Below are 25,896 nucleotides of genomic sequence, written 5' to 3'. Positions count from 1 at the left end.
CGACGCCATTTTCCATAGCGCTGACTACACGCCGACGCTCAAAAGACGCTGGTTTGGAGTGGCTATTAGGTTAGACGACACAACAGAGTGAGTGACACACCATTATCACAACCGATATGTCGGAAGCAAAATTGTTAAACAAACATGACCGACCTGATTTCGACGTTTCGTTTCACACGGTTCGCCAATTACAATGTTCTTGTTAATAATTTTGAAATTAAATATCATTTATATTTGCTAATCTTATTGTAGAAATTAAAGCATTAATTAAGAATGTAACTTGCAAATAAACACACAATTTTATAATACCAAAATTGTATTGTAAGTGTAGGTATTGTATAACATCTCATTAAAATGTCAAAACCCTTTTGTTGGCTTTGGCTCCACACACGCCTCTCAAATGTCCAAAGCACCATATGTTGTTTTGTGATGGCTAAAGACACAATATTAAGTTCTTACCAACCGTCTCAGTTAAATGGTATCTGTCTCCAGATTTACGTTAAAAATAATGTCAAACTTAACGCTTAACATTACCTTAGGTAAACAAACGTACTGGTGCTCGACGCGGTCCCAGTACATGTCATCTTGAAACTTAAGTCATTGTCAATAGAGGTGACAGCAAGGTGTCATGTATTGGGCATTAGCATGTCGAGCACTAGTACGTTTACCTTATGCCCTAACGACATTATACTCATTATTAAAACGTTTCAGCTCGAAATTAGTAATGGAGTTGTTTATTGCATTGAGTATTTTACCTGAAGCGGAACAGAATGATTTAAAAATAACTGCAACTAATTAAGTAAGTAACACTTTTTTGTACGGAAGAGTTTTATTAAGTATCAACACATTTAGGTTTTACGCATTATTTAAAATGATAAAGCCTGACCAGTAATATAATATATGATCACGCGACATGTTGCGGAATTTCACTGGACTAACTGTGAGATGCCTGGCAAACGGAAACGGAATGTAATATTTAAAATATTGTGAATAAATATAGTCTAAATATAGTCTATGTCATGGTCGCCCTAAATCTACTTGGCGCCGTTCTGTGGAGCAAGAGCTGGGTGTATTGGGGATGGGGTGGGAGGAGGCTACCCAAGCTGCCCAGGACCGGAGTCAGTGGAAGAAAAAGATTCGAGCCCTACACCCCAGCAGGGGGTAACAGGATGGAAAGAAAAGAAAATACTGCACTGTTATGCACCCCATACATGAGAGTAACAGCGCCGTCTTAACAATGATCATATATTACTGGTCAGGCTTTACGTATAATCAAGTAATTTTTGTTTGATTTTTAATGAGCTATCAGTATAACTAAACCTTCTTGTATAATAATGTGCAATGCGTTACAGGTAAATATATTTATATTTACGATTGTAAATATCGATACTAAAAATAAATATTTACAACCCTAATACTGATAAACTAATCCATGACAATACTTTGTAACTGATAATTATAAACAAATACCAGTTATCTACAGCACAGCAGATAAAAATAGGGTCGTCCCGCTCAAACGCTCCCTAAATCACACTGAAGACATTCCCTATCTTTGTCTCAACAGAAATCGTACGACTTTCGAAGCGAGTAGGATATTAGTTTATTCTTAACGCTGCACTACTGTTTCGCGTTTTGTCCCGATAACGCGTGTGTATTTTTGTTTTAGATGCGTGTTTTGATCGGCAAAAAAACTGTTTATTAAAAAAAAACTGTGTGTTCGGGAACGGTTCTACGCATGCGCGTTGCACATGTCAATATGCATAGCCGTAGCCGCCAACGTGTAAGCTAGAGCGTGTATTTTATTTAGTTTATTTATAAGAGTTAAAGACTGATTTTATGTTCAAGATGAGTAAAGACACTGCAATAGATTTGGACCGGATTTTGCAGCAGATGGGCGCGTTCGGAAAGTACAATATTGTGAACTATGCGTTGTTATTGTTTCCGATTTATTTGGCGGGAATGTACGGTTCTGTGTTTGTTTTCGAGGCCAGCGATATAAATTACAGGTATGTATATTATTAATACAGATATTGAATAGAATCTAATAGCTTAAATTACATTATTGAATAGGGGGTAAATATTGCAACATACTTAAATGCTACTATCCGTATATAATTTCTAATTCTGAACACATAAACAATATTTTTACCTAAAAATAATATTAGTTTCATTCATTAAAAAAAACCCTACGAGCTTTTTGAGCATGAAATTTTATAAATTTAGGTTATATTTCATGAAATCACGCCACACCGGTGATCAAGAGCGCATGCGCGGAGCATCGAAAGACCCTCAGTGAAGGGTCCCTCTTTACAAAGCTATTTTTGCGACTACTTGCATCACTGATGTCGGTATTTATATGCAAATAGTATTAAGGATTACGTATACCGATTTCGGTCAATGGTATTGATAAGTTTGTCGATGGCCTTGGCCTGGTTTTCACCCCTGATTTGCATAGAAGTAACTGTTTCCTATCCGTTTACGATCAAAAATGGTTAGTAAGTTCCGGTTTACTCATCAATAAAATAAAAATGTACCACACTTAAGTATGTATTTAATATACTTAACGTTATCTTTGTAACATACCGTTAAAACCGGAAAAATCCATATAAAGTTTACATTTTTCTACTTATAAATAGAGATAATATTTTGGCCCCTAAACGGAGTGCAAGTTAATATAAAACATCCGGCCAAGTGCGAATCGGACTCGCGTTCCAAGGGTTCCGTACATTACAATATTTTTAACAATGTATTTTTTATGTGAGTGAAATGTCTTTAAAAACCCGTAGGTGTCGGATCAGAAACTAAGTAATTAAGTCCGACTCACGCTTGACTGCACATTTCTAATAGGTGTCAACTATACTAATGTATACTAGGTAAAGAACTATTTTGTGTACTTTTTCACAATTTTAGACCCAGTAGTTTCGGAGATAAAGGGAGGGGTGATGGTCATTTTTTGCCTATTTTATTGAATAACTTCTAAACTGTTTATTCTAAAATTATAATAAAAATATATTACAGATTCTCACATTTAATATGTAACACGAAATAGTTTGAAAAACTTTATTATTTAATTTTGTCATTTACCCCCCAAAAGTGGCCCCATGTTTAAAATTCATCTGTTTTCGTTACATATCCGTCTTCAGGTCACAAACTTACATGTATGTACGTGTGTACCAAATTTCTACTTAATTGGTCCAGTAGATCCTATAAGGGTTCCGTTTTTCCTTTTGAGGTACGGTACCCTAAAAATGGTAGTAATGTTTTTTCTTTATTTTGTTGTAAAATATCGATCCCCGAGAAACAGGTCTAAAATATCTAAAAATACAAAGTCAATGTTGTTGTTTTTTACGTGTAACGTGAGGTTTATTTTAAGATATAGGAGGCAAACGAGTAAAACGTCTTTAAAAACCCGTAGGGATCAAATCAAAAACCGGATGTCCTTAAAGGAATTTTTATGGCGCGGTGGCTCTGTAATATAAAATCTATATGAGTTTTGATATCGAAGTTTTTTTAGCAGAAAGAAACCATTACTTGGAATGGAGTTGACTGTACCGCTGACAGAGATGGCGCTGATTTTTTCCGACAGGCTCTTCTCGTAACGTCCCCAAGTATTACAAAGCCTGAGCAGGAAAACGAACATGAACACGCGCCATGTTGCGGAATTTCACTGGAACTAATTTGTTCATACTATACTGAACTGTCAATACTGTCATACTATACATGAGAATAACAGCGCCTTCTTGACAATGATCATATATTACTGGTCAGGCTTTAATTAAGAAGGCCGAAGGTAGAGCTGCAAGAATGTAGTGCTCACGGAACAATAGTACAAGTTTAGTACATACCTAATCAATCAATAATTAGAGCAAGTACCAATGCCTATAAGGTAAAGCAGCAAAGAGAATAGATAGTATAGAGAGGTCCTGTCATAGTAAATTTTGTAGTCACAGTAAATTTACTGCCATCTATCGACACACGACTAAAACTCAAAATGAAAACGTATAAAACTATCGAAAATTTTTATATATATGGATAAATGATTTTATTATTTTTATATCATTTTGACCCATGTTCATTCACTGATACCTATGTGTTAAAACTGTTAAATATAAAACGGTGTCGTCAACGCCATCTAGCCGACCATATGCCAAAGGTGTGTGCGCCATCTATCCGAGAATGACTTTTTCTTGTTTTCCGAGGCACGTTTTTTTCTTAGACTTTATTAATCTTATACGGAGTTACATATGTCTCTGGCTGCAGGAATGTAGTTCTCAGAGAAACAAAAGTACAAGTGCATACCTAATCAATCAATAAGTACCAATGACATTGCATTTTAAAAATAGTTAAATTAAACAAGAAATTCAAAAAGCCAAACATTTACTTGACAAATCGCTACCATCTCTATTGTAGTTTGAAAAACTTTATTTTTTAATTTTCTCATTTACCCCCCAAATGTGACCCCCCCCCCCCCATGTTTAAAATTCATTTGTTTATATTACATGTCCTCCGTCTTTGGATCACAAACTTACATATGTGTACCAAATTTCAACTTAATTGGTCCAGTAGTTCCGGAGAAAATAGACTGTGACAGACGGGTGGACAGACAGACACTACAGACAGACAGACAGACGGACGCACGAGTGATCCTATAAGGGTTCCTTTTTTTCCTTTTGAGGTACGGTACCCTAAAAATGGTAAGAGTAATGTTTTTTTCTTTATTTTGTTGTAAAGGGGTGTCCTTCTGAATCCCTAACAACGTTTGTCCTAAAGTCACTTGCCCTAACTGGTTTGTCCTAATGGGCACATGCCCTAACGATCAATTGTCATAACGATTATTGTCCATAATGTAATGGTTAGCCTAAAACTCATTTGTCCTAAGCATTTGTACCATAACTATCAAGATCTCTAATGTGTTTTACCATATTCTTCGAAATGCCTACCAATGTTTGCCATAAAATAACATCCTCTAACTGTTTTGACCTAATGGCTATTGCCCTAATAATCAATTGTCATAACAGTTACTTTTTCTATTGATCAATTATCATAACAATTATTTTCCATAATGAATGGTTAGCCTAAAACTCATATGTCCTAAGTGTTTCTACCATAACTATCAATATCCTTAATGTTTTTTTACCATATTCCTCGAAATTTCTAACAATGTTTGGCCTAACACATCACGCCCTAATTGGTTTGATCTAATGGGTATTGGTGTAATGGGTGGTTAGGTTAGAACTGTGATCCTTGAAAAAATGAACTGGTGCCACAAAAGTGGGTTAGGTTACGTTAGAACTGTGACCCTCGCAAAAACGAACTGCTGCCACAAAAGTGGGTTAGGTTAGATTAGAACTGCGACCATTGTAAAAACGCACTGCTGTCAAAAATAGGTTAGGTTAGGTTAGAACTGCGATCCTCGCCAAAACGAACTGTTGCCACAAAAGTGGGTTAGGTTAGGTTAGAACTGTGACCCTCGCAAAAACGAACTGCTGCCACAAAAGTGGGTTAGGTTAGGTTAGAACTGCGACTATTGTAAAAACGAACTGCTGTTAAAAATAGGTTAGGTTAGAACTACGATCCTTGCAAAAACGAACTGCTGCCACAAACGTGGGTTAGGTTAGGTTAGAACTGTGATCCTCGCAAAAACGAACTGCTGCAACAAAAGTGGGTTAGATTAAAATTAGGTAACATGATGGTTAGGACGTATGACCTTTAGGCTTAAAAATAATTAGGGAAAAACATATTAGGACAAAAAAAATCGGCCATTCGATAATAGAGAAATCAAAATTAGGGCATACGAGTGTTAGGTCAAGCAACGATAGGCTAAGTAAAATTAGGTAACATGATGGTTAAAACGTCTTTAAAATCCGTAGGGGTCAGATCAAAAACCAGGTGTAACGGATTTTTTATGGCGCGGTGGCTTAAATATATTTCTGTAACTATAAAATCTATATGAGTTTTGATTTTGAAGTTTTTTTTTTGCGGAAAGAAGCCATTACTTACTAGTAGAAAGGAATTGACTGTACCGCTGACAGAGATGGCGCTGATTTTGCGCTAGAAACGACGAGTTCGGAGCTAAAATGATCCTTATGCGCGGTGTTTATTTAGTGATTAGGGATAATTAGGGATTCTTCACATATATTTCATGATTAAAGGCCGGCAACGCGCTTGCAACTCTTCTGGTGTTGCGGGTGTCCATGGGCGGCGGTAATCGCTTACTACCAGGTGATCCGTCTGCTCGTTTGCCTCCTATTTCATAAAAGAAAATAATAATAAATAAATAAGAGAACACGTTAGAACGTAGCTCGGACGTTGGCCTTCGCAGTGGGAGTGTAGTGCTCAAATACAGAACAAAATAGTACAAGTGCCTAAATGCGGAGGCCAAAGGCCGAGCTCCGCGTAGGGCTGAAGGCTCGGAGCGCCCGACGGGTGCGCCCTTTCCGCAACGTCCCCAAGTATTTTAATTACGAAGGCTGAAGGCAGAGCTGCAGGAATGTAGTGCTCAAAGATGGAACAATAGTACTCGTACATGTACATATACCTAATCAATCAATAAATAGATAGAGCAAGTACCATAGCCATGGCACTTTAAAAATAATTAAATTAAACAAGAAATTCAAAAAGACAAACATTTACTTGTCAAATCGGTACCATCTACAAGTTCCTTCCTGTAACCTTTACAATGAACTGCATACTTTATTTCCTGTCCATCACACTGACATTGCAGGCAAGCTCTTACAAGATCGTGGAACTAATGATATTCCACTTGCCATACAAAATTAGCCCCTGTTTTATTAGCTTAAAGATTATTTTACTGTGATAAAATGACCGGGAAAATGCACGCTAACGAATTAAACTGTCTGTTTATTGTGGGTAATATTTGTATAGGAATATACAGTAACACTTAGGAATGAATACATTATGTTGGAAGTTTATGTAGGAGTGTGGCGATTATTTCCCGAAAATCGAATTTTACTGCAAGCGATTTTTCCATTCGCAATATTTACCACTTAATTTTTTCTCAATAGCTTCCTCTCCCCAAAGCATTTCTAACCATTCGTATATATTTCTATTGTGTACCTCTAAACTAACCAATAGTGATCTTTATGTCTTTGCAGTAAGGTTGTCAGGTTTGATAATTTGTATTTACCCGTTAACAGTGTCTACGACAGTAAACACAGAAATAGGAATATTGTTTCACTTTATATAGTACATATATTTATTTCTCAATAGCTTATCTATTTTCCTGATAGGTATGTGTGAAAAAAGTGTCCTTTAAGATCTTTATTTCCATTCCGTTGCCACTTTTCATAAGTACACTTTGTATGCCGGTAAACTTCGAGCAACACCGTCTTCCGACACATCTGAACCGGTAAAGGAGTGGAAGGAACGAAAATGGTGGAAAATTTTTGGACACTTAATTTCTCCCATTAGGATAGAAAGAGCTCGTGATTCTAAAAAGAAACAACATAAAAATTTAAAAAAATGTGTAGTGCACTGTGCACCATTTAAAATAAAATCGCCCATTGAATTTAGAATTTATTGTTCAAAAATCCGTTAAACAAAAGAGTAGAAGCTGTAATTACTTACATCACCATTTTTTTACAAAGGTACTCAGAAGCTACAGTTCAACATGCAGATTTGCAAATGAACTGCAGTACATCTCGTCTCAAATCAGACTGCTCGTCTCATAGCCCTGAGTAATTTCCATACATTTGCATCTGACTCGAGTTCTGCGCTCGACGCGTTATGCGACGCATCGCTTGGCAAATTTGGGGCACGAAATTGTTTTCGTGTGTCTTGTATAAATATGGTAGATGACGAACAAATAAAGTTTAATTATACACAAAGCACCGTGTATAGTTGACTAAACATTAATTGCGCATAATTCCGTAACAAGCTGTTTCTAAGATCGTTGCACATTATATTTCGTCAAGAAGGGATACGGTTGCTGCAGTTATTTCCTCCAAGACGATAACTTGTAATGTGGTTTATTTTTGATGTAACCTTTCATGAGCGCGTTTGGCGCTAGCATTCCTCAATCCACCAACGGAGCGGCAGCTATTGTGCAGGTTGCTTCATGAAGATATCTACTTTACGAGTTTATTACCTAAGCGCCACTTGCACCATCCCACTAACCCGGGGTTAAGCGGTTAAACCGTTAACCCAGTGTCAAATTGTACTGGGAACTATGGTAACTCCAGGTTTAACCGGTTAACTCAGGGTTGGTGGGATGGTGCAAGTGGCGCTTAGAGAATTATGGTCAATATCTGTTACGTTTTTTTTTGTCTGGTTAAGTACGTCAAAATTATGTGGTAAAATTTTATCTTTCACATTTCTAAACGCGCCCCTAGAATACAAAAGTTAATTACCTATATAAAAAAAAGTATCTAATGAATGCGTGCGAGCAGCATTTCTGTTTTTTAGCAAATTTTTCATTGTTGTATCGAGAAAACGTTAAAGTATTAGGTAGGTTGTTGCCGTCAGTTGCCGCCGCCTGACGGGCCGACGTAATATTTAGGGTAGATGCAGAACATGACATGCAAGTAGCTAAGAGGTGTTACATAACTATAGCTTTACAAGATTACACTAGATTAAGTTTAAAATCGTGATATATTATAAGTATAACATAAACATATTTGTATCTTAAAGGGTATTTAAAATATTTGTATCTTATATTACCTATTTGATTGAGCGATGCGAGGTCTCCGTTTCGGCTTGGGCAACTCTACTCTACGTATCTACATTTGTATGTATATTTGTAGTTTTACATGTATGTAAAATGTATAATTATTGGTGCAATAAAGAATCTTTTTTTACTTACTACTTACTCTACAGGTCGCAATTCTCAACCGATTGCCGTGATTTTTTGTGAACGGGTTCGATAATTATATGTTTTTTCGACTCAGTTTTTGACTTTTTTTTAATGGTGGACCCATTAGACTAGTGATATCTACATATCACAGACTCACTAGTTAAAGCCTTCATTCTCAATATTTAAATACCTATTTGATTATTAGTATAAGGAAAGCTACAAAAGGACATCGCACCATCTATAGAAAATATTGTGGTCAATGAACTATGCAGAAATTAAAAGCGCTTTGAAATTAAATTTACCTATCTACCCCTAAATCTAAATATTTATAGAAATGAGATTGGATACAGTTGAATTAACATATTTCTAATATTCAATATCTAACTTAGATGAGAAACTGTCCACTATTTACCTTTAATTTTTAAGTTTCTTTTAAAGATATCTAGTCACGTATAATGGATAGAATTCAATAAAAATACCACTCTAACAATTTATCGGCTATTATGTATAGAAAAAAAACTATTTAGGTAATATGTACCTACTAACGAAACATTTATTTTAAACAGATAAATTATAATTTGTACGTAGTTGAAAGAAAACTATTACTTTATAAATTTAAATTACATTATAATGAACCCTGCAATGGCGCTGTAAATCTTATGTTTGAGTAGGTAGGCATAATTTACTTACTTTTAGCATAATGTTACTTTATTTTTATTTTATTAAAATGAGAAAAAGTAGTGTATGTAAATAGGTTTCATGTATTTCTATTGGTAAATATCTCATCAAAAATCTCCCGCAGCGTGTAGAAATATTTGCCTATTAGATAATATATATATACAATATATATACAGTGGTCCTACTAAACGAAATTAATAACTAGCTTAAATCTAAAATAGGCCCTTGAGGCATTGTACCAAGGATGCTGGCGGCATTTCCTCGCTGTATCGCAATGCTGATACGTTGTGCGAGGTAGCCGCCAGCTCTTCGGTCACCAGTTACGTCAACCAGACGCTTCGCGATTTCTGCGAACAACTTATGCGCGCTGGGACCCCATGGACCTAGAGTTTATATTAAGTGCTTTTCGATATAAAACGTGCGCGCAGTATTACTATTTATTTTTATGAATAAGTCTGAGCTTATAACATTTCCTGTTTAGCTCGTCACCGTGATTTGTCGACTTCCGCTCAATATTTCTCGTGGAAGCGTTTCGCTGATTGAACTATTCACTACGCTTGAATGCGGAAAATGCAACCTGTATCTGTATACACATTCATCTTCGTCGTGTTTCGCTGGAATCTTTGAGAAATAGTATGAGGGTTGATTCAAACCCCAGAAAGACGGGAGCAAAAATGTATTTCTATCGACATCCATATGACGCAATTTTTGAATGATCGTAATTATAAATATATACCTACCTATTGGGCTTCTGATGTGTCTTTGTACGGAAAATTTCTGTTTCTCACTTATTTACAGATCTGATATTTTTTGCTCTAATTATTAGTTCTAAAGTTAAGTATAAATACGAGTTAAGGATGACTCACGCTAGACCGGGCCGGGGCCGTGCCTGAGCGTCTGGCGCTTCATTTTCTATGAAAAGCACCACCGATCAGCCGTCTGACGCCTGACATGTAGGACGCCTCGGACCAGGCACAGCCCAGTCTAGCGTGAGTCATCCTTCAAAGCGACGGTCGGCAACCTGCGGCCCGCGGGCCGCATGCGGCTCGTGAAACTGTCACTTGCGGCCTGCGAGCCTCTCTGGCTATGTAATATTGAGAAACGACAATGTCTGATAAAGTCATAAATATTAACAAAGTGCGGCCCGCGTCAACTTACTCATCGTTAACTACGCTACTAAAACTACGCAAAAAAAGGTTGCCGACCGCTGCTTTAAAGGATTATTTTCATTATTTTGTTGATTTTTTCATAATTGTTTTTTGTAAATCTAAAAAAGTTACATTTAACCATCTGAGCTAAGCGAGCGGTGCCCAGATCACGTAAGATAGGATCAATACGAATGAAAAAGCCTGGCAGTTGAATTAATCATCACATAACACAATTAATATCGTTCCGTACTGCGTGATTGATTGCGCGGGTTAGACCGAGTGTAAGTGATATCACGTGATATGAGCTGACATGTGTGTAATATGCGGCTGTTTGCACCAGGGATGTTGCGAATATCCGCATCCGCATCCCTAACCGCGGAACTTCCGCATTATTTTCAATATCCGCATCCGCATCCGCATAAAATTGATGCGGAGCTTAATGCGGATGCGGATGTCGAACAAGTCGGTACAGAAACGTCTTAGCGGCGGCGTAAGTGCTAGGTAATTTCGTCATTACCTGTAACGAAATCGTCTAGATCCAGAAAATCGGCCAAGTTACTGTTTATTAAATATAACGCACCTATATTCTTGCTCAAATACTAAACGTTTCGTTTTTAGGGTTCCGTACCAAAAAGGTACAAAAGGAACACTTATGCCGCGACTCTGTCCGTCTGTCCGTCTGTCTGTCACATCGCTAAATATTTTTTAATAAAAACTACTAAAATGTAATATTTGACGTTTTTTAAGTACCTACCTAATTTTGGCATCCGCATATCCGCATCCGCGGCCACGGATGTCAAAAAATCTGCATCCGCAACATCCCTGGTTTGCACAAGGGAGTGTTTCCATTTGTGGCTCGGCGTGTTGGAAGTTGATTCCCTCCGGCTTGCCCATTCAACCCTTAGCGATGACTAGAATAAACACCCGCAGTGGGAACATTTAAGTATTTGAAGTTTAATTTTTTGACAGAAACTTATAATTCCAATTTATTTCCAATAACTCTAAAATGATGTATGCCCCCTCCACAACATGCTTGCGCCATCTATCACGGTCTTCAGCTAAGACTTCCCAGGCATGGTGGTCGATTACAAATGCTGACATGTCTCGCTTAACAGCTTAACACAGTCTTTAAAGCGCAGCATCGGTCTTCCAACGTTCCTTCCATGCGCAACTGCACCAAACAAGACACGTCGAGGTATTCTAGAGGATTCCATCCGGTGCACATACGTATGTGCAGTATGAGGACTGGGCCCACATAAACTATTCCCGAATAGTACGAGAACTGGGCCCAGCCAAATAATTTTAACCGCCCCAGCAAATATAAACAATGCGCTTCAGCAACTAGGGCACGTAATTCGTACGCAGGCCCTAGGGCATGTGTTCAGAAACGAAAAAAAGATATCAATATAATGCCATTTCATTATTACAATTACAACCACGTCATTTCATCAAGTTTTGCTATTTAAAATTTTAAATATTTGTTGGTTCTTGCGTCATCAAAGCCAGTTATGACAATTTAGTTACAATTTATATAAAGTCACATTTATCTGAACGGCGTCTTCAAGGCTCTTATTCTAGAATTGAATTGCAAAAAATAAGAGTCCGTCTAAGGTAACTTTTCACTGATTTTGAAAAGAATAAAGTAAGGGAGTGTCTTTATAAATGTCATAATATTTTCATTTAAAAAAATTACAAAAACATTGCTACACTTTGTCATTGCAAATGCCTCGTAGATTTAGTTTGGTCCGACTCTATCAATCCCCAGGTTGATGATAATAAATGATCTATATTTTAGAAAACTTTAAGACTTGAAAAGACCAGAAATGAAGGTAACAATAGGAAGCATTGCTCTTTTTAAATAATAATAGAAAACATTCTGTTACGGTTTAAAATGAGCATGCTTGCTTGCAACTAATGCAACTTCAATATAATTTTGACATGTCAAATGCGCATTCTAGAATAAAGCCCCTGCATTTGGTGCGTCAAATCACGTTCCTGCAGCCTCCGTGTGATGACCTAGATCTAGATCGACACTACTGGTCTGCCGGTGGTAAACCGATGTTTTGATGAGCATATTCAGCTTTTTGTAACATTTTACCAACTTCAAATTTAGTTCAGGGCGTCCATCTTGCATGTTGGTGGGAGTGAGATACACTGAGATTTATTTCACGTTGGTCTATATTTTTCGAATCTGAATACGCCTCCGGGCCTTCCACAAATTCTCAGTAATTTGCCAGTATTTTTACGGAATACGAGCTGATATTCTGTACGTAGGTAGGTACGGTCAGCCAAGAAAGTGGTCTACCACTTTTCGACTCTATCAATCAGATGATAGAGTCGAAAAGTGGTAGACCACTTTCTTGGCTGACTGTACATAGAAACTTCACATCACATTGTGTTATTGTAGCTCTCAAAATTATACAATTTCATTGTTACCTACATATATTAAACGCTCGTGGGCGGAATAGCCCCTATGACGGTTTGGCAGGGGTTTGGTATTCGTACCAAGGTGCTGGGAGTATGTAAGTAAATAAAAGTTTAAACGCCGGAAAAAAATATTGTTCTATATTAACACTACTAAGAAAACTAAACTAACTTAACAAGTATAGGGAGCGATATAAAATCAAGCTCGACCCGTGATAAAAGTACAAGACAACTTGTCGAGTTGACGTCTAACTCCGAACTGATTTCTGACTCCCCGCGATTCCGATGACCATAACTTTGCAGGTAAGCAACAGGCTCATCGGAATAGCGGTACAGAACCGATAACGGTTTTGCACATGCCTGATCCTAGCGTTTCTCACGCTGGGTACAAATTAGTTTATTACTTAAGTTAACAATAGCTATTCGAACCCCGACAAAGAAATAAAACAAAGATGGACAAACAAAGAGTCAGTGCCGGCAAAGAAAAGGAAATACATTTTACAATACTTAAAACAAGCTTATCCCTAACGGCTAGCCATCATAAACAAAGTTACGCACATTGCGTATAACGGGAAAAGCTAAAATTTAATATATTTAATTATTTATTTAATATCATCTAAGATTGGGCGAATGTAGGACGCAGTCCCTTACAACGGAATTAGCCACATTGACCTTAAGTGTGATAACATGAAACGTTGACAATGTCCATTTCGATTTTCTATGACTCTACACTTTAGTGATGTATATGATATATACATGATTTATCATTATTATAAACTATTATGCCATAAATTATGTCACGAACAGCCATACTAACAAGTCGAATTTACCTCCTCCATTCACAGGCGTCGTACGACAAGCCTTGATTTACATAGTACAGGTACAGAGATGTCAAATCGCTGGCCCAATATTACAGAGTTCTATGTTACATTTTCAAGATAGTTGAAATTCGGCGTAATGTCATTATGACAATGTTCAAATTTCAGTTCGATAAAAGTGAAACATAGAACCCTGTAATATTGGACCAGCGAAATGTCGATACAGTCGTGTAAGTTACTGAATAAGTAGTCTACATTGAGTTGGTACAGTCAGTGTCATAATATAATAGGTAGTATCCAAAGCAGTGTTGGGCATTCAAGAATAAAATCATTATTTGAATAAGAATTCGTAGGAATAAAATCATCTCGATTTTATTCCCGTCAAAAATATTCAAATAATTTTGGTCGGGAATAATTCGTATGAGAAAAAATTGAATGAGAATAACTTATTCGTAATCAAATAAATATAATCATGATTTTTAATTGAAATAATATTCCACGAATAAAAATGTAGTTCGGGTACCGTATAGGTACTAATTACGTATAGTTAGGTAGATGTAATAGTATGTAGTTAGTCTCTTGTCTAATTTATACCTATTTTATGGAATAAAATCTTACAAATTGACTATAACGCATAGTTTCAGTAACCGTATTATTTTTAATTTACTAATCAATTCATTAGGTTCAATTTAACTGGTCTAGGGGCCTAGCCAAGCTACGAGAACGAAACGGTATCTCTGTCCCTCTATCGCACTAATATGTAAGAGTGATAGAGACAGAAAGTGCTTCGTTGTCGGAGCACAAGCCATTGGCATCTTGGCTAGGCCCCCAGAAAAGCTAAATTTACTTAATGATTTGGTTATGAAATTAAAAACCAAAATTGTCATCTTTGCTTAGCACCTTGGGTGCGTAGCCAACATGCCAATCGTTTGCGCTACGACAACGAAACGCTATCTCTGTCTCTCTATTGCACTAATATGTAAGAGTGATAGAGACAGAAAGCGCTAAAAACAGCTAAATTGTACCTAATGATTTGGTTATTAAATTAAAAACAAAAATTGGCATCTTAGCTAGGCACCCAATCGTTTGCGGTACGAGTGCTACGACAACGAAACGCTATCTGTCTCTGTATCGCACTAATATGTAAGAGTGATAGAGAGAGACTATGCGCAACTCTACGGAGCGTCAACTTTTGGCATGTTGGCTAAGCACCCTGATCGGATGATAGAACTAGATAGCGTATAGCGGAACTCTTCAATGTGTACTATACCTAAACTAAAGTAACAAATATCAAACCAATCCGACTTTTAAATAGAAGGGTGAAAATCAACTTACAAAATTTAACCAATTGTACTACAAAAATTAACTTAATTCTAAATAAAATTTTAATTGAATAAAACCTTAGTTAGAATAGCCTCACTTCTAGAATAATTATTCTGTTTTTTATTCCGCATTTAAAATAAAAGTCACATGATTTATTCACCTTAATTTTATTCTAAAATAACTAGTGCAAGAATTATTCTAATTCAAATTGATTTGAATAAGAATAAAATTTCTGTTTTTATTCTTATTCTTATTCAAGTTAATTTTTGCCCAACTCTGATCCAAAGTATTGAATTGGTTTGGTACGCCATATAAATTATATGGTGTACCGAACTATTTGAATACTTTGGATGCTACCTACTGTACATATATGACGCTGACTGTACAGTCAGCGCTGAAGAGGGGTGTGCAGTTAGACCTTTACTGTAGGTACGCTCATAATCAATCAATATTTCTTAAGGAAGTTATGTTAATATGTCAATAATATTAATATGTTTTTTGATTGTTTCAGATGTAAAATAGAACAATGCGAAGGCCTCGATGACACGAGCTGGTTAACCAGCGCTATACCTCTTGACGGCGACCGACTATCCAAATGTAAGAAGTATGCAGCTATAGTCGGAAACGAGACCTGCAGTGCTGCCGCTTTTAATACGAACATCACAATAGGGTGCGATGCGATACAGTACAGCCTTGAGGATTCAGTAGTGAGAGATGTAAGTAAACAAAAGGATTAAAAGAAATATCAAAAAGTACATAACGTTCGAAAATATTAAAAACCTTAAATGACAAAACGATGACAGCCTAATGTACGATTGCCACCGACCTCTGTCTGGAGACGGGCCGCGTCGGAGCGCATTTTCAATGTGGCTATAAAATATGTATGGCAGAAGCGATGGAGTCCGTCCGCAGCCGTTCGCGTCCGCGAGGAGCCGACCGGCTAGCGGCTGTCCAAATGAGAAAAGCGCTCCGACTTAGCTCATTCGGTGGGAATCGTATCGGTCTTGCCAGTATCGGACCGACAGGGCAAAGGTTATTCTTATGAGCATGTAGAATCAAGGGTGACGTTCAAAAGGCAAGCTGGTCAAAATATATTATCCCACCACATCATTTTAGTAGACGTAGTTAAAAATAAGGAGCCACAATAGCCACATTTTCACCCTCTTTTGGGTTGAATCCTTATCAAAAATCACGTCGAGGTTACCCCATCATCTCTTCTTTAGTCTACCTCTGCCCCGCCTGAACTTCGGAGTCCAACTTGGCCCACCGATCCGGGTGCATTCGCTCTTTTGGCATAGTTAATCATATTGCACATTGTATATTAGTATTCAGCCCATGTCGAAACAGGTTATGATAAGAAGCATGCAAATTCACACTACACGCGCGTTGCAAATTCGGCCGCGTGATTCGTCACAAATGAGGCTGCAGACCCGCTATACTATGAGCTATGAGTATACACACACACATACTTAAAGCGGATTTTAGACCACTTAGAAGTAGTGTTTAGAGTTTTTTTTGTGGCTTAATTCTGGATCGCCGAAAACACAATAAGATATAAGCCGAAAAAAATTACGGTGAAGGGTATATAGTTATAATTAATAATAATAAAAAATTGACAAAAATATTGCAGCGCCCTCTAGTGAGGATATGAACTGTAAAAACCGTAATTAAATCAATATGGAGATAATACGAAATAGTCATTTGATTCAAAAAACACACAAATTGTGTCATAAGGTAAAACTCACTTGTTACCAACCGAAATAGACATTCATTGATAATTAATTTAATTTCACCACAATTTGACTTTAATAGGACCAAATCAGGTTCGGGTCAGAGATCAAATAAATAATATGGTGACCTTAAATAACATCACGCGACGCCGCCCATTAGTCAAAAGGTTATCAATAAGGCCGATTCGATTTTATCAATTTGATAAAGTTTTCATCTCATTTTGATAGGGCCTTGAGTCGTATCATCACCTCACACGCACAAATAAGTGTGAACGAGATACCTAACGAGACGACCCGACCCCTAATTGCATTTCATGACATGTTTTGTGTACAGTCAGCTGCAGAGGATATCTCTATAGCAGTAGAAAGTAGAAGTCTGTAACTCCTGCATTAGGGTTACCACATTAGGGGTTAGGAAGTCGTAATTGACGGAATTATATGGCTCAAAATCGGGACATCTGACTACTCTACATAAAAGGGATAAAGAATAATTGTAGCGGACTAGGGAGCGCGTGAGCCGCTAACGGTGGTTAATGTCCATGATCAAGATCGTTTTTTTTTTGGAAATCAATATAAAATTTGTTTAAGTACAATAAAGGTACTACTAAACTAGTAGACACACACACTACTAGACAGGTACTACTAAATTAAATTAATAACTGGCTTAAAACTTAAATAGGCCCTTGAGGCATTGTACCACGGAAGCTGGGACATTTCCTCGTTGTATCGCAATGCTGATACGTTGTGCGAGGTAGCCGCCAGCTGTTCGGTCACCAGTTACGTCAACCAGACGCTTCGCTTCAGATCGTATTAAATTAAAGATAAAAACCATTTCAAATTATTTAAAGTGAATCGGCCTAAATGTTCTACCGATAATAAAATTAACAACGTTGGAATGTCGCTTAGAATGCTTCTTTAATATCACATCCGTGTCAATCACTCATCATCATATACATATCGTCTGAGACGTAACGCACACAAACAAAGCATGCGAGTACTTTTGTCGTGTTTGTTTGTGTTGAGTATATACATAAATAGATACTCGTAAACATAATTACTACATGACTGTGGGCAATAGTATTTTATACAATCGTGATATAATGGAGAGATTTCAGTCGAGTACCGTGTTAAGGTCACGAAGCTTGCTGAGTGGCCTTATTGGGTACGATATTGAAAAACTTGATTATATCACTATTGTATACAATACTTTTTCTACAGGTCAATAAAAACCGTAGCCGGTTCTTTTAAAATTGATAGCTACGTTTTTAAAGTGCTTATGGAGCAGTTTTTTCATGCTATGTAGAATTCACAAAAACTAACTATCAATAAGGGTAAAGTGATTTATACCCTCGGAAATTTGTCAAATCCATCTGCCCACTACCTACAATATATTATACATGTATTATTAAGTATCCCGGATGTTCACTCGAAATCTCGAATTTGCATCTAATTTAACACATTCAGGGTCAAGAACCCGACTGTCGGGTACACTGTTCGTAGCGACTACGCGCTCCATACGGCGAAACCGTGACTACGCGCTACGAGCGGCAATGAATGTGATAAAATGAGAATTCAACTCTAAAACATATTTACTTATTCCAAATTTCTCCTACAATAGTGATATAACTGACCCCACCCCCCTATATACTAGAAGTTTATTTTCAGGGGCAGGGGGGTCAACTATGGCTGCGGCTGACTGTACACTTATCATAAGCACACAGCGATAATTAATAGTATTTGTTGAGATGTTTCATTGTGCGTTTTATAATCGTAAGTTTCGTCTAGTCTATCTCAATGATAAAAACGGCGTACATTGTACTGATAAGATGTTTATTCGCTTAAGCAAGGTATTAAATTAATACAAATATTAACACATTGTTGAGCAATGATTAAGATATGAAATCGTCTGTTCCTATCGCCATTCGCAACGACTTAATTATCTTAGTAAGTTGATTGACACTGAACTAAAGTAAATAAATACTGAAGTTTTGTTTCAGTATTTATTTTTCATTTAGATGACTTAGGTCATCATCATCAATAGACATGTGTAACATTTCTAGATCGTCATTGGCTAAACCGGCAGGAGAGTCAGCTGTCAGTTAGGGCAAATAAAGATGGCGGTGGGCATCAGTATGGGATCGTCCGTTCCGTGGCTCTCGGGTTACTATTCAGTCTATTAAGCCAGGGAACAATAAGTTAGTAATTAATACGTATATCACCCGCTACCTTGTTAATTTATTAGACAAAAGCATCACATCTTAGGCCCCGTTTGATTACTATTGATTCGATACTCGGAAACAACGAATATTGTCTGATTGCTTTGACATCTCGCCATTGTTGCAAATTACGATTTTAATCAGATTGGCGGGGAACTTCCTAATTACTTCTTCGGTGATTTGATTACATTAATTAAATGTATCAAATTAAAGGCATTTGCCTATCTAAGCCAAAAGTACCTTGGTTCTTCTTCTTTCCATCCTGTTACCCCCTGCTGGGGTGTAGGGCTCCTTTTTCTTCCACTGACTCCGGTCCTGGGCAGCTTGTAAAAATATTTTTTTAATGGAAATTTGTTGGCTAAATAACTGCGAATACAGTCGACTCTGACAATGTTAATATTGCCAAAACTTGGTAGTTAGAATGCATCCAATACTTAGCCCTATAAGCTCCATATCAAGCACTTGGCATGAAAACTTAGCGTGGTACGACTCTCGCCATTCTGTTAACAGGATCGCGACTCACTTTGTTTTTTAACTAACTCATAAAAGTCACAGTGCTCAAAATTTTAAGCACATTTGGCACATCGATTTTTTTAATATCATAAATAAAGAAGTTTTGAATAAATTCCACTATAACGTATACCACGGGCGATTAGTAATTTAGCATTTAGGATTTTATATTTTTAGCGTTCCAATAATATGTAGTTAGCTAAATTGGCTGTTTACTAGAGTTAGACCAAGAAAAGTCTGCAGCGATTTTAATAGTGCAAGTGTTATTTATAACATCATAATTTCATAGAAGTTTGAAGTTTAAAATGACACTTGCACTGCGTGGGCTATCAAAATCGCTGCAGACTTTTCTTGGTCTAATTCAATCTAATTGATGCTGACCAAATACGCTAATTATAACATAAACGATCTTACATTAACATATTTTAAGAGAGAGATTAAAATGCGCTTTTCCTAATACCAATATGTTTTGTTACAGTTTGACCTAGGCTGCCAAAACTGGAAGAGAACATTAATCGGTACCATCCACAACTCGGGGCTATTCGTGTCCCTGCCACTCACGGGAATCATGTCAGATAGATTCGGGAGGAAAAAGGCTTTGGCCGTCGCATCCCTCATGAATGGGATATTTGGATTCGCCAGATCTTTTTCTATCAATTATGTCATGATGGTGGTATTTGAGTTTCTGGAAGCAGCACTGGGAGCAGGAGCATACACTACTGCATTTGTTTTAGGTAATTTTGAGGAAAATTTTTATTTATTTATTTATTTGGTAAGCAAACAGAAATAAGTGAGCAGGAGATAAGTTTACGAATACATACTAAGGACATTCACTTAACAGCTCTCACTAAAACATCAGAAATAACTACTCTTAGGTAACTACTCTTAAGGTACTAAATACAATTATTAATTTACTAACACTACATAGATGCTAAATTTACTTAGTCACGATTCAAGAAATATTTCTGCATTTTTTTAAATTAATACATATTTGTAACATGATTTTTATGTTATTTTTATTTAATTGTACAACGCAAATTAATAATTATGAAACTAATTTTGCTATCTCTGCGTGCACATAACTGTTTTTACAATGAATTTATTATAACTAATATCGTTAAAATTATTTTCATCGTAACTGACACTAGCACAAGCTTTAGAGTCTGCTATTTTTTCATTCGTTGTGTCTAAGTAGTCATTACATTATTTTCATTTTCAGCAATGGAGCTAGTGGGACCTAAAGGCCGAGTCTTCGGTAACACTTTAATTAACTTCATATTCACATTCGGCTTGATGACTCTCCCTGGCCTGTCTTGGTGGCTACAAGACTGGAGACAGCTACTCAGAATCATATACGCCCCAGCCATGTTGGTTCTATCATACATCTGGTTGCTGAACGAGAGTGTACGATGGCTGTTGAGCAAAGGGCGTAACGAGGAAGCCATAGAAATCCTCAGAAAAGCTGCCAAAATGAATAATGTCGATATCTCCGAAGAACTTAATCCAATATTCGAAATGAAAGTACCTGAACTTCAACAAACTAAAAATATAGACGCAGAAAACGATGGAACGTCTACTTTTGTAAAAGTGCTCAAATCTAGGATTATAAGGACAAGAGTGATCGTGTGTTCATTTTTGTGGATGACATGTACTTTTGTGTATTATGGACTTTCTATAAATTCAGTGGGGCTGGGGGGTAACAAGTATGTGAACTTTATGTTAGTTGGGTTTGTGGAGATTCCAGCGAATTTTGCGTGTTTATTAGTATTGGACAGGTTCGGGAGGAAGAAGATTTTGATAATAATGTACATTTTGAGTGCGTGCCTGTGCATCGGTCTATCATTTATACCAAAAGGTGAGTTTATTTATCTTTTGTTAGTTGAGTTTAAATAGGTTTTATGATTGGCGACTAGGTATTGATAATATTTGCGCAGTACAATAAGTAGGTAATCAAAAGTCACATTAGGGTTGATCGAGCATGATGATGACATATTTATGAAGATTGTGAAAAACAAATTGATAACAAAATTACAATCTGATCAAAATATTTATTTTACTATCAACTCAATAATAAGTGGCCCAAAATATTTAATTAATTACTTTACGAGTACATTATAATGGCAACTTCAGCTGGATTACTATTGCATCATTAGGTACTTCTGGGGCGATGATGCTCGTTCTGTTACTGACAGATATACAGATATATCTTTATTTTTGACAATTTCCATGATAATATGAGTGATGGAGTGAATGCTCTAATCGCGGCAGTAATGCAATAAACGTCACTCACTTTAGATATCAAATAAATTAATTTGCAGTCGTCATCCAAGTGTTACCTTAAGGGCTAATAATGCTGATACTTCTTAATTCAAACATCATAGTTGGTGTCGCCATATCTCGTCTATTCCAAAACAGTTGCCGTTGACTTGAAATTTTCCCCTCTGTTTACACTACGATCCTTGTGTGCTCAAGGGCCTGAATTAATGGAATATTCAAGTTAAGCCGATTTCGGTACCACGGCTGTTTAGATGTGGCTCGGACGAGAAATATATAACACATAAATAATTTAAGTGGCTTTTCAAACTTGGTACATAGAAGTAAAGCTTGTTTAATAAACATTGGATGAATAAATGAATGAAGGGGCTTGGGGATCGAGCTTATTGGAGATTCGATGGTATTGCGTGTGTGGGGAGTTATGAGGAATGCATTGACGTGCAATATCTTGTATCGGAAACCAGATCTATTTATAGTTCACGCAACATAAACTTAATTTGTTGAGCGTGAGGAGTTTTTGTATTTTTTAGTGTTCATATGTATAACTATTAACTACACAGTTTTTATACTTTGTACGATTATTCATTATCGTTTTCGTAGAAAGTTAGTAAACTCTGTCTGTTAATGTCAGTAAATTTTGCATTTTCATCGGAATTTTCTTAATAATTGCATTGACATCAGCCTCGGTAATAGCATGGTAAGCCTGGTAAAAAAAATGTAAATGTTTAAATTTGTTCACAGACCATAAACTCCTGTCTCTCATCATATACCTCTCTGGCAAATTCTCGATCACGGTGGCGTACAGCTCCGTGTACATCTACGTGTCCGAGGTATTCCCGACGAGCGTCCGACAGTCTCTACTGGCGATATGTTCCTCGTTGGGCCGTGTCGGTTCCACGTTGGCTCCGCTGACACCTCTGCTGGTAAGTGTCAAGGTGGCTGTACAAACAGCAATACTCTTCACTGTCCATCGGTGGACCATATGCCTTTTGTAATAAGGTTTACGAGCTGTCAGTTAACAGTGTGGGCGATGGTACATGTATAACTACGTGTCAGAGTTCTAGACGAGCGTCCAACAGTCTGTACTGGCGATACGAGTAAGTTCCTCGCTGGGCCGTGTCGGTTCGACGTTGGCTCCACTCACACCTCTGCTGGTAAGTGTCAAGGTGACGGTACATACGAGTATACGTGTCAGAATTCTCGACCAGCGCATTCTCTGCTGTTCCACGCTAGATCCCCTCTGTACGCGTACACGAAACGTACATACTTCCCAACGAATGCCAGAGAGTCTTTGCTGGCGATGTGCTCAAAAACACAAACAATATATCTAATTACATATATGTGAACCTATTCCATTGCTTGACATAGACCCCTAACGTAATACGGCAACTGAATTTATTTTGTGTTGCAAACTATTTATTTGGAGGCTAGGATACTTAGACAGCATACGAGACTGGAATGACAAAAACTTCAAAGATCTGATCGCCTTTGGCGTCACTAACTGGCACTGCGCAGTGACGCAAAATAGGGAAGAGTGGCGATTTCTAGTGTCAGAGGCTAAAGACTTTTCTGATAGGCCCGCATAGTTACTAATTAGTTTTTCACTTCTCATGCTCAAAAAGTGCACCTTTATGTCGTGCGTAGACGACATAAAATCGCATTTTATGCTCTAGAGCATAAAAGTACATTTTTTTTCTAAGACTAAGGTAATCGGTCTCAACGGCCAAACAGTTAAACATATTGCACAATTTTACTGAGCAATAAAATTGTGTAGATGACAAAACTTGTTATATTATTTTATTTTTGCTACAATTTATTAGAAATCCGTATTTTCTGTCATTAAATTTAGTAAATCACATAAAATAGAAGTCGATTATCGTTCAAAAATGCTCCGAAATGTTTGACTTGGCAGAAAACCAAGCGTCTGAAACTCTGATCACAATATGTTGAAAATTAAAATAAAAATTAAAAAGTTAGTTGGCGGGAATTGGTTATGTATTATGTTCTTTCGCTTTACGACAATTTCGTGGTGTAAATTGCCGTGAAAAATATAATTTCTTTTCCTCGCAATCGAAGTGAAAAGCAGAGTGTACAACAAGGGCATAAATGTCCATTTTTACCCTCGTCTACTATTTTGGTCTTCGCTTCGCTCAGACCAAAAAATTGCCTCGGGTAAAGATGGGTCACTTTATGCCCTTGCTGTACAATCTACTATAGTTACAATTAAAAGTATTTACCTACATGAAAGTGAATCAACACAACCGCAAGCACTAGCTTCCTAGTTGATGCTGTTGTTTACCGCCGCTACCATATAAAAGTGTTTAACCGATTCAATTTTCCAGGCACTGTACTACGACAACCTACCATCCATCTTCTTCGGCAGCCTCGCGCTGACTGCCAGCGCCATGGTCTTCATCCTACCAGAGACCCTCAACGTGCCGCTACCAGACACTATTGAGGAGGCCGAACGTCTGGCGAGGCCGAAAAGTGTCAGTGCGGAGTAAATGGTTTAACAGTGAATATGGATGTGCATACAGTGAATTATGTTTAGTTAAGCGGGCCATAATGAAAAACATAATATACTTAGCCCCACTGAAATTTTATACCATTTATTAAGGCCAAGTCGTACAAATGTAAAATCTAAAATATTCTACTGAAATTTTAACCTAAAATTGACGGAAACAAAAGAAATGCAACTCTGTTCCAAATGAATATCGATCGGCCTGATTCTAATTTTAATAAACGTCAAAAATTAGATCACGATACGATATAGATCGAATCTGTCAGTGTCAATACTGTCAATAGTGACGTTAATAAAATTAGAATCAGATTTATGATTTAAATTTCATACTCTAGCTACGTCTTAGAATAGAATGAGCCACGATTCTGCAACAAAAATTTTAGCTGCCTCATTATACATATAGAGCGGCAAAATTTTATTGAATGAAGTCGTTTATAAAGTGGCTTATGCAATTTTGCGACTGGATGTATTTACATTTTCGGCTGACCCAGTGTCGATTAGAACAGCCAATTACTTATTTTCATAATTTGTTGGTTGGTCCTATAGAGTTGTTGAGAATAACCTACCCGACGTTTTTGGTAATTCAGACATCCCGCAAACACTGAACCATTTAATATATAACTGTCCAAGATTTGCTCCAAGACGGCACCACTTATTAATCACTTGTCAAAACCTCAATATAGACCCATTTAACTTACAGGATTTACTAACCAAGGAATCGACCACTGAATGCTTTCATAACTTAATAGAACACATAATTTACAATTTAAAATCTTTTAACGGTACATAAACTCAAATGACATTATAACTCACCTGTAACTTTTCATGTAGGTACACTGTACACACACTTCACACTTTACATTCACACTATACAAACACTATATCCCGGATCACACAGTAACACACCCGAAAACAACGTGTATACCGATAGCGCCGCGTTTTCGGAAACATAACACTGGACAGGGTGGAGGGTTTTAGTCCGTAGGCAGCTGGAGCAATCCCAGCTGAGTCGGACATGCTGCCAAAACCGGGCTGGCAGTATCCAATGAGGATTACCTCCACCTCTGACAAAAAAAAAAAACGTTTTTGGTTGAATAATTCGTGGCTTATTAATTGTTATGAAATCAGAATACGCCTGTAAGGCTTATAAAGTTTTATGACTAAGCGCCACTTGCACCATCCCACTAACCCGGGCTTAAGTGGTTAAACCGTTAACCCAGTGTCAAATTGTACTGGTAACCATGGTAACTCCAGGTTTAACCGGTTAACCCCGGGTTAATGAATGGTGCAAATGGCCCTAAGGGGTTAGCTTACAGTCCATAAGGAAGTGTTAAAAAGGTAATTTTATCGAAAAATTTATATTGAATTTAATGTTTCCTGCAGTAATAAGCCGCTTCAAATGTCAAAACTGATGTTACTGCACGGATTTTTGACATTTGCGG

At 37.1% G+C, this 25,896-nt stretch overlaps 1 protein-coding gene across 1 annotated transcript; it reads left to right on the top strand.

Annotated features, from left to right (window-relative positions):
- The first annotated feature begins 1,610 nt into the window (after nt 1-1,610).
- Nucleotides 1,611-25,028, top strand: LOC134798877 (organic cation transporter protein-like). The gene is made up of 6 exons (XM_063771267.1): nt 1,611-2,006; nt 15,715-15,919; nt 20,138-20,393; nt 20,879-21,514; nt 22,675-22,856; nt 24,276-25,028. The coding sequence occupies exons 1-6, from the start codon at nt 1,837-1,839 to the stop codon at nt 24,435-24,437; spliced, it is 1,611 nt and encodes a 536-aa protein (XP_063627337.1). The 5' UTR covers nt 1,611-1,836; the 3' UTR covers nt 24,438-25,028.
- The last annotated feature ends 868 nt before the right edge of the window (nt 25,029-25,896 follow it).

This window comes from Cydia splendana, chromosome 17 (genome assembly GCF_910591565.1).
Source record: "Cydia splendana chromosome 17, ilCydSple1.2, whole genome shotgun sequence".
NCBI lineage: Eukaryota > Metazoa > Arthropoda > Insecta > Lepidoptera > Tortricidae > Cydia > Cydia splendana.
This window is presented reverse-complemented; position numbering and strand designations above follow the sequence as displayed.

Excerpts from the sequence above, each read along its gene's own strand:
- LOC134798877 (XM_063771267.1), top strand. The coding sequence starts at position 1,837 with ATGTTCAAGATGAGTAAAGACACTGCAATAGATTTGGACCGGATTTTG. Across the intron at positions 20,394-20,878 it reads CACTACTGCATTTGTTTTAG|CAATGGAGCTAGTGGGACCT; the intron begins GTAATTTTGAGG and ends TTTCATTTTCAG. Across the intron at positions 22,857-24,275 it reads CTCCGCTGACACCTCTGCTG|GCACTGTACTACGACAACCT; the intron begins GTAAGTGTCAAG and ends TCAATTTTCCAG.